The sequence below is a fragment of the Alosa pseudoharengus genome, unplaced genomic scaffold (assembly GCF_046254945.1).
Source record: "Alosa pseudoharengus isolate Yale_2024_CS ecotype anadromous, Long Island Sound unplaced genomic scaffold, YU_APseudo_1.1 YU_APseudo_1.1_scf_22, whole genome shotgun sequence".
Classification (NCBI taxonomy): Eukaryota; Metazoa; Chordata; class Actinopteri; order Clupeiformes; family Clupeidae; genus Alosa; species Alosa pseudoharengus.
The window spans coordinates 1231702-1241701 of NW_027468680.1; the positions used below are offsets into that span (position 1 = coordinate 1231702).

Below are 10000 nucleotides of genomic sequence, written 5' to 3' on the forward strand. Positions count from 1 at the left end.
ATATGTCCAGGCTTCAACCAGTAGACTATGATAAGCTAGCCAACTATGCTACTTTGTTTACAATATGTCCAGGCTTCAACCAGTAGACTATGATAAGCTAGCCAACTATGCTACTTTGTGTACAATATGTCCAGGCTTCAACCAGTAGACTATGATAAGCTAGCCAACTATGCTACTTTGTGTACAATATGTCCAGGCTTCAACCAGTAGACTATGATAAGCTAGCCAACTATGCTACTTTGTGTACAATATGTCCAGGCTTCAACCAGTAGACTATGATAAGCTAGCCAACTATGCTACTTTGTTTACAATAATTCCAGGCTTCAACCAGTAGACTATGATAAGCTAGCCAACTAGGCTACTTTGTGTACAATATGTCCAGGCTTCAACCAGTAGACTATGATAAGCTAGCCAACTATGCTACTTTGTTTACAATATGTCCAGGCTTCAACCAGTAGACTATGATAAGCTAGCCAACTATGCTACTTTGTGTACAATATGTCCAGGCTTCAACCAGAGCTGCTAACAGGCAGCTGAAGCAACAAGAGACAGAAAGGTGGAGCTGTAATAGTAATAGCACCTCGGCTAGAATCTGCATAATGTGTGCCGTCATGCATATCACAAATCCAGTATTTTCTCATTTTATATCAGTTGTTTATATATCCATATCATATATTAATATCATATAATATTGATCATTTTTTTATCCAGTTTATACAGGTTTTCAAATATTCTATTGAAATGTTATGAAATGAAATGTTGCACACCCAACAAAAAAGAGGTATGTATCAAACCGTGGGTCAAAAAATTTGATAATCAAATTGTGAGTTTGGTTTATTGTTACAGCCCTAATGGTGTTTCTATGGTTAGGGTTCTATGGTTAGGGTTCTGTGGTTAGATATCTGTGGTTAGGGATCTGTGGTTGGGGTTCTGTGGTTAGGGATCTGTGGTTAGGGTTCTGTGGTTAGAGATCTGTGGTTAGGGTTCTGTGGTTAGGGATCTGTGGTTAGGGTTCTGTGGTTGGGGTTCTGTGGTTAGAGATCTGTGGTTAGGGTTCTGTGGTTAGGGATCTGTGGTTAGGGTTCTGTGGTTGGGGTTCTATGAAACAGCACTGCTCACCTGATGCACCCTTAGTGCTCTTGGGATGATCCTCATGACTTGCTACAGACACAAACACACACACACACACACACACATTAGTAATCAACACAAACACAAACACTTAGTAATCAACACAAACATTTAGTAATCAACACAGACACAAACACAACACGCACATTAGTAATCAACACACACACACACACACACATTACAGTAGCCTAATGTCAGGATTTGCTGCCGGTTTGCTGTTTAAACTCTAGCAAGATCTGGTGTGTGAATCCAATGCTCGTCAGGGGCGCCTGCAGGAATTTAGTTTATATTTGTCCGTTTACCGGTTAGGTTCATGCAATATCTTTACAACAACAACGCCTTACAACAACCTTTATATCGTTATACAGCTGTTATACAGAGGTTGATAAACACAATTTAGAAGTGCGTAAACACAATTTCGAGGTGTGTAAACACTAGGTGCGTAAACACTATTTAGAGGTGTGTAAACACTAGGTGTGTAAACACAATTTAGAGGTGCGTAAACACTAGATGTGTAAACACAATTTAGAGGTGCGTAAACACTAGATGTGTAAACACAATTTAGAGGTGTGTAAACACTAGGTGCGTAAACACTAGATGTGTAAACACAATTTAGAGGTGTGTAAACACTAGGTGCGTAAACACTATTTAGGTGCGTAAACACAATTTAGAGGTGTGTAAACACTATTTAGAGGTGTGTAAACACTAGATGTGTAAACACTATTTAGAGGTGCGTAAACACTAGGTGCGTAAACACAATTTAGAGGTGTGTAAACACTATTTAGAGGTGCGAAAACACAATTTTGAGGTGTGTAAACACAATTTAGAGGTGTGTAAACACTAGGGGCTCTATTTTGCACACCAGCGCAATTGACTTTGTATACTCACGCTTTTGTCTTTCCTATTTTGCAGTCAGCGCATATGGGAATTTTCCCTCCACAGGTACATGTGCGCCCACGGGGACGTTTCAGCGAAAAAAGGGGGTGTGTTCCGGCGCAAACGGTCCCTGTTAATATTTTGCAGTTTCAGAAAACAATTCCTGGTCTAAAGTCAGTGGCGCAAATTCAGATGCTATTTTAAGGGCGCATGCATGGCCACAGGTCTGCAGAAATGAATGCTATGCACACCGATCTACAGACACCCTGTGCACAGATGGAAACATTCAAAGCCTTGATAATATTTGTCCGTTTCCCGGCTTTGTTCGTGCATTGGTCAACTAAAAATTTAGTAGCCTATTTAGTACATCTACATGCAATATCTTTACAACAACAATGCCTAATTACGACCTATTAATTTGGACAACTTTATACAGCCCTAAAGGCTAAAGTTACCTTTAGTTATGTTCCAATTTACCGTTTTGTATGGCTTTAAACATCTTGTGCGCTTTAACATCAGCCTATAAGCATTATTCCAGCTGCGCTAAGGTTTTGACAAGCACCACAAATTTGCCTACCTTGTTGTAGCCCATCTGGAATAACTCCAAGCTTTGCTATGTTCCCTCCATCCTTTCGTTGTTTTCAAAAAACGTTTTATATCCATGATGGCCTTGAAGTCTTGAGTTTGTGAATTCCCTTAAATAAGCTTATTATGTGCTGTTAACCAGCAACCATAGACAGTAAAAGAAAGCAGCAAGTAGCCTTCGCTACAATTTCTGTAGTTGCTGCGTCCATTCATTGTTATTCTCTCTCCTGCTCAAACAAAAGTTGTGCGTGCATTAAGTTGATGATAACGTGTTTACAAACTCTACTTTACATAAAATAAATTTTGTAAATAGCCCACTGTCATGCAGTTAATGGGATACTGTGCAGAGTTGGAAAGTTAGGTCAACTTGGAAAGTGTTTCTCGTTGTTGAGTTGCCTGTTGGTAAGGTACAGCCGTAGCTTACACCTGCAGGAGCGCTTGCTTGGGTGCCTGTGTTGCGAACACATTTCCACGAATCAATATTCACAGTCAATATTCCGCCGGTAAAATAGAAACAGCGCCCAAGATCCGCCCACAAAGCGATTTGCGCGAAGTCAATTGCATTAAAGTGCAAGATATAGCCCAAGGTGCGTAAACACAATTTAGAGGTGCGTAAACACTATTTAGAGGTGCGTAAACACTATTTAGAGGTGTGTAAACACTAGGTGTGTAAACACTATTAAGAGGTGTGTAAACACTAGGTGCGTAAACACTATTTAGAGGTGCGTAAACACTATTTAGAGGTGTGTAAACACTAGGTGTGTAAATGCTATTTAGAGGTGTGTAAACACAATTTAAAGTATATTTTTGGGGGGCTTTTTATGCCTTTAATGAGACAGGACACTGACACACACATGCACACAGACACACACACACAGACACACACATGCACACAGACATGCACACACACACAGACACACACAGTCACGCACACACACACAGACACACACACACACACAGTCACGCACACACACACACAGACACACACACACACAGTCACGCACACACACACAGACATGCACACACACACTCACCGTGCCGCAGGCAGGACTGGGAGTCAATCTGAGAAAGGAGAGCAGGACACAGGAAGCCGAAATCACTGACGGAGATGCCACCCGATCCTATCCCATGATCCTTCAGCAAAGAGGAAGCACTCAGACACTGGGAGAGAGAGAGAGGAGGGAGAGAAGGAGAGAGGGAGAGGGAGGGAGAGAGAGAGAGAGAGAGAGAGAGAGGGAGGGATAGGGAGAGGGAGGGAGAGAAGGAGAGAGAGAGAGAGAAGAAGAGAGAGAGAGAGGGAGGAGGGAGGGAGAGAAGGAGAGAGAGAGAGAGGAGGGAGAGAGGAAAGGAGAGGAGGGAGGGAGAGAGAGATAGAGAGTGAGGGAGAGAGAAAAAGAGACAAACACGCTTCAGTTACCTTACACCAGATGTTCCCAAACTGTGAGGCGCGCCTCCCCTGGGGGGCACCAAATGATTTGATGGGAGGCGCGGAAGGTTGATTAAAAAAAAAAAAACGTTTATTTCATGTTAGAACTATCTATGTTTTTTTTTCAATGATTATGTAATTGTCAACACTGTAAAATCGAAATAAATCATAGAAGAGATGTATAGTAAATCTTTGGGATAGTGGAAAGTATTATTGATCCCTATCCTGTGTGAGAATGTATTGTCAATTGTGCCAAACTTCATAACGTAACTTAGCAACAGTGCCGCCAGCCGAGCTAGCTGCAAGTTACCAGTAAACGGTTAGCCCGAGAATTCTCGTTGGCAAATCAAAATTCCACTGGAGCTCCAAGCGGATTTGTACATGCAGCCTTACCACACTGTTTACAGCTCTTCGAGTGACGGTAAAATGTAATTTTGGGTACATAGCTAATTTAGATAAACTTATGGTACAAGGATACAAGGAAGTTTATTGTCACATGCATATAGTTACTGGAAGTAAGAAATGCAGTGAAATTATGTCTGGTGTCAGCCTATTTGTGCATTTATGGGGGGGGGGGGGGGTAAAAAGTGCAGTAGAAGAGGGGTTTAGTAGATTAAGTGGCAAGGGCTGCATAAGAAAGGTGGGGGAGGATTGGGATTGGAGGGGGGAACCAACAAGGAGCACCCAAGAGCAACAGCGGCAAGGAAAAACTCCCTTACCAAGGAAGAAACCTTGGGCATATCCACGGCTCAAGGGTCTTGGTGTGTGTGTTGGGGGGATGACAGGGGAGATGGGATAGTGTGCTGTGTATGTGGGGGGAGGGCATATGTGTGTTGGAGAAGCTTCCTCATGAGACAATGTGCTGTGTATTGGGGGGGGGGGGGGGGGCAGTGTGCTGTAAGTATGTTGGGGATGTGTGTTGGAGAAGCTTCCTGATGAAATAATGTGCTGTGTAGGGAGGGGGGGGCAGTGTACTGCAAGTATGGTGAAGGGACTTACTATTGCAAGCAGAGTACTGTATGTATGATGTATGGTGTGGGTGCTTGCGTTTCTTTAGGAATCCGCCGCCTTGATTTGAATAGAAATAAATATTAAGTGACAGATACACGTAAGATGTTGGACATACGTGACGGTTGGTATGTGACGTTCCGATAGCTAACTTTGTCACAATCGCTGTGACGTTCCGATAGCTGACCTAAAATGGACAGATTTGTCACAATCGCTGCACGGGCCAACGAAGCCAAACGGTGAAAACATGATGAACTCATTGCACTGCATTCACGTGCTTAACTGAAGTGAATATCATTATCGATATCAATATCGTACTTTAGCTACCTCACAAACGTGTGTGTGAGTGTGTGTTAGTGAGTGTGTGCGTGTCTGTGTGTGTGTGAGAAAGTGTGAGTATCTCACCTGCTGACTGCTGTTGCCGAGAGGTTGTTGGTCATGGTCGTCGTGTTGCGTTGTTGTGGGCGTGTTCTGAGCAGAGGGGGTGTGGTCCTGAGTGAGGTCATACTCAGCACTGCGTCTGGACCGCACAGGGTGTGTGTGTGTGTGTGTGTGTGTGTGTGTGTGTGAGTGTGAGTGTGTGGGTGGGTCTGTGTGTGAGTGTGAGTGTGTGGGTGTGGGTGTGTTGGGCTGGCCCTTGTCGTGCGCGTGTGTGTGCCCGTGTGTGTGTGCGCCGCTGGACGTGCGCAGGCGTCCGAGCCCCACGTGTCGCAGCATCAGCTGGAGGCCCTGCAGCGTGAGGGAGCCGTTGCCGTCGCCGTACTTCTCAAACAGCACCCACAGGTGGCGCTCCTGAGCCAGACGCGCCGCACGCCCGTCCGTCGCCACGGCAACCGACTCCCCGCCACAGCCTGCAGACGTCGCCGCCACGCCAACCCTCACAGCACACGCCCACAGCAGCAGCAGCGGGCCAATCAGAGGCCCACAGGGGCGTGGCCTTCTACATCCCAACATGTTCTAGAGTTTCAGGAGAAAAAATATTTATATTTATACTTATATTTATACTTATACTTATATTTACACTTACATGTATTCTTTTAGCAGACGCTTCCATCTCAAGCAACTTACAGTAAACAACATGCTATCTGTAAACACCATGCTTTCCATCTCAAGCAACATACATACTATCAGTAAACAACAAGCTATCTGTAAACAACATGCTATCAGTAAACAACATGTTATCAGTAAACACCATGCTTTCCATCTAAAGCAACTTACATATGTCAGTAAAACTAGCATATTTCTCGGTAATAATACAAAATCCAAGCAAACGAAATGCAAATAAACAAAAAGTAACAAAAAATACTGTTGGAAAGCCTGTTTAGTTCCCTTTCAAATGGTGCCCCGTTTGTAAGGAACATGCACTTGTGGGATGAGTGCTGCCTTGATTTATTCACAGCTGGGTGCTAATATCTTGGCCATATCATGCTGAAGGGTGTCTGGGAAACTACCATGGGGCATAACTAAGTGCTAGTCTTTATTTCTAATGCCTATAAGTAGTACCCCCCCCCCCCCACACACACACACACACACCCCTACAGCCTACATCAGATACCACCACAAACAGAATTCCATTCTGTGGGAAACACTGCACACAGACATACATACAGACAGACACACACACACACACACACACACACACACAAACACATCTACAGCTAATGGCTGTATCAGGGCCTTACCCAAGTTGTAGTGTAACTTGTGGGTGTGTGTGTGGGTGAGTCTGTGTAGAAGCTCAGCATGAGTGTGTATGTGTGTGTGTGTTTAGAGGACAAACCAGTAGCTCAGTGTATAGATGTGTGTGTGTAGAGGCAGAGGCCTCTGAGTTGGTGTGTGTTTATACAGGTGACTGCTACCCTGGCAACGCCCACCAGCCGTATGTGTGTTGCAAATCCAGCGTGTGTGTGTGTGTATGTGTTGCAAATCCAGCATGTGTGTGTGTGTGTGTGTGGTGGGATTTGTTAAGATTGTAACAAAATGTAACACACTTTCGAAGAGAAAACAGGGGGGCCTCACTCCACCTGCACAGCCGCGGCTGTTTATTATCATTATTTTTATTATTAGGAGGCCCCTCATTGGCTGAAGGCCAGGTAAGCCCCGGCATTAACGCGCCAGTTAGTGTGTGTGTGTGTTCTTGCTTCGGTTTCTTGCCGTGGCCCAGTCCGGCCCAAATACACTTACACACTTCAAATACTTAGTTTAAGTATGAAGTACGCAGTTTGAGACACAGCCAAACACTCTCTCTCTCACATACACAGCTACGCCACTGTTGCATTGGGGAAGTAGAGCTAGCGTTAGCATGTAGTAGCTCCTCCAACACCTGCTTCTCCCTGTTCTAACCAGCTAAAAGAGAACAACGTGCCTCGGAACACATTCACTCGGACACATGGCCATGGTCCGGCTGCCTCGCTAATGATGCGCTACGTGTCTGTGTTTGAGCGTGCGTGCGCGATGGGCCGATGGACGAATAAACTGTAGACGCCTCGACACCACACACTGCAGGCAGTCACCTACAGGCTACACTTCGTCGCAAAATATCTAATCACATAATGTAAAGAGTGTACGTGGTGTGTGTGTGTGTGTGGTTATGTGGTTGACGCGTATCTTTCTCCGAAGGTCGTGAGACTGGAACAGATGGTGAAGCATCACGCGGACGTGGCCTGTCCGCAGTCTCGTGGCACCACCGACCGATCTATTTCCTCCGTCTAAAATCTTGACTACCACGCCACACACACCTCGTTTTACACAACTGAGCCCACTCGTGGGCTGGCGCTCCGCGCCCCGCGATCCAAAGAAAGTGCCTTTAAATGCCTTTCTGCGCACCGCGCGGTCTTTGTTTAGTGTACCGTGTGCACATCGCACGTCACACACCGGAAACGCGCTACGGAGAAGAAATTCACCGGCACCGCAACACGGTACTCGCGTACCAAGACCACAGAATGATTAAATTCTTCGAGTGCTCGTGCCAGAGAAAGATGTAACTTACCAAGTACCGTTTTCTCTTCTCCGTGAGTCTCTCACTCTCGCGCCTGCCACTCACTCATTCGTCCCTCTCGGCCTAAATTCTCCAATATGTTCCGAATCTCAACAACAGAAGCATCGAGCTACTTCATTGGTCAGGAGAGGCAGCAGTTTCGTGACGTAGGGCTGCATTGCTCTGGTGCGCGGGTAGCCGATAGGGGGCGCGTGACTAGCATACTGACGACACCTGGGTGAGCGCGAGCCCCAGCCTGCTGCTGCCCTGTCTGGCGACGTCATGACACAGTCGCGTGGGCCGATATATCGGCGATGTAGCCTATTAAACAACACGAGACACTCATTATATAAAAGCACTTTAGTTTGTTCTTCAAACATGACCTCAGACAGTGAGCTGCGAGATCGTCTGAGCCCACCTCATATAAAGGACACACACACACACACACACACACACACACAGTGAACAAAAGAACGAGTGGATACTGTCCTGCTTCAAAATGTGTGTGTGTCTGCCCCCCTCCCTCCCTTCATGCCCCTCTGCTCACAATCAATCACAGTTGCCAGGAAACAAGACTGCAAGAGCTCACAAGCCTCTGTGTGTGTGTGTGTGTGTGTGTGTGTGTGCAGGTTGTGTGTGTGTGTGTGTGTGTGCAGGTTGGGTGTGTGTGCGAACAGGACTGGTCCTCCTCACGTGACAGAGTCTTCTTTATGTTTTCTTCTGCAGTCTCTCATTGATTTGTGTGTGTGTGTGATTTCGCAGATCGCTCCAGCAGCACTGGACCGCGTTTGGATGCTGGATGTGGTCTCCATGACGGCGGTTGCCGAGGCAGCAGAAGCGGACTCTGGGCAGTGGGAGCAGATGTAGCAGCAGCACCAGGGACTGAGACCGAGCAGCGACACCGCCCTCCCAACAACGTGTGTGTGTGTGTGTGTGTGTGTGTGTGTTTGATGATGTGGAACGATATTCTTCTGCGTGTGTGTCTCGGATCTGTGGTGTGTGTGTCCTCCGCATGGGCGTCTTACCCAGAAAGCAGAGAGTGTCAACCGGAGCAAGAGCAGAACTGTGCAGGTAGGACCATGCTCACACACACACAAACACACACAAAGATGTAGGAAAGCTTCACTGTGTTTGTGTGTGACTGTCTACCTGAGTGAGTGTGTGTGTGAGTGTGTATGCAGGTTGGTGTCCCACTCCCGTCAGACTTGCAAGCATGTGTGTAAGCTTTAAAGGGTCTATGTTGAGAATTTAAAAATTACCTCAGTGTGGGAGACATGCTATATTACTCTGATAGTGTGGGAGTCATGCTATATTACTCTGATAGTGTGGGAGTCATGCTATATTACTCTGGTAGTGTGGGAGTCATGCTATATTACTCTAGTGTGGGAGTCATGCTATATTACTCTGATAGTGTGGGAGTCATGCTATATTACTCTAGTGTGGGAGACATGCTATATTACTCTAGTGTGGGAGTCATGCTATATTACTCTGATAGTGTGGGAGTCATGTAATGCTATATTACTCTGATAGTGTGGGAGTCATGTTATATGACTCTAGTGTGGGAGTCATGCTATATTACTCTGATAGTGTGGGAGACATGCTATATTACTCTAGTGTGGGAGTCATGCTATATTACTCTGATAGTGTGGGAGTCATGCTATATTACTCTGATAGTGTGGGAGTCATGCTATATTACTCTGATAGTGTGGGAGACATGCTATATTACTCTAGTGTGGGAGTCATGCTATATTACTCTGATAGTGTGGGAGTCATGCTATATTACTCTAGTGTGGGAGTCATGCTATATTACTCTGATAGTGTGGGAGTCATCATGCTATATTACTCTGATAGTGTGGGAGTCATGCTATATTACTCTAGTGTGGGAGTCATGCTATAATACTCTGATAGTAGCGTGCATGACATGTCTTGCTCAGAGTTTCACAGTGCATCTGTGTCAGGCTTGTGCAAAATTCCAGAATTGAATTGAAATGGGCTCTTAA

At 45.6% G+C, this 10000-nt stretch overlaps 2 protein-coding genes across 2 annotated transcripts in view; one reads left to right on the forward strand and one right to left on the reverse strand.

Moving 5' to 3' along the window:
- Positions 1-8131, reverse strand: part of slc39a6 (solute carrier family 39 member 6) — a 32145-nt gene extending 24014 nt beyond the window's left edge. Inside the window, exons 1-4 of the mRNA XM_076300174.1 lie at positions 8013-8131; positions 5432-5983; positions 3627-3753; positions 1120-1161 (exon numbers count right to left, since the gene is read on the reverse strand). Coding sequence (XP_076156289.1) covers positions 1120-1161; positions 3627-3753; positions 5432-5980 — 718 coding nt within the window. The 5' untranslated portion in view covers positions 5981-5983; positions 8013-8131. The remainder of the gene's footprint in view (positions 1-1119; positions 1162-3626; positions 3754-5431; positions 5984-8012) is intronic.
- An 822-nt stretch (positions 8132-8953) lies between these two features.
- The window catches only part of tmeff1a (transmembrane protein with EGF-like and two follistatin-like domains 1a), a 16809-nt gene continuing 15762 nt past the window's right edge, over positions 8954-10000 (forward strand). Inside the window, exon 1 of the mRNA XM_076300070.1 lies at positions 8954-9071. Coding sequence (XP_076156185.1) covers positions 8954-9071 — 118 coding nt within the window. The remainder of the gene's footprint in view (positions 9072-10000) is intronic.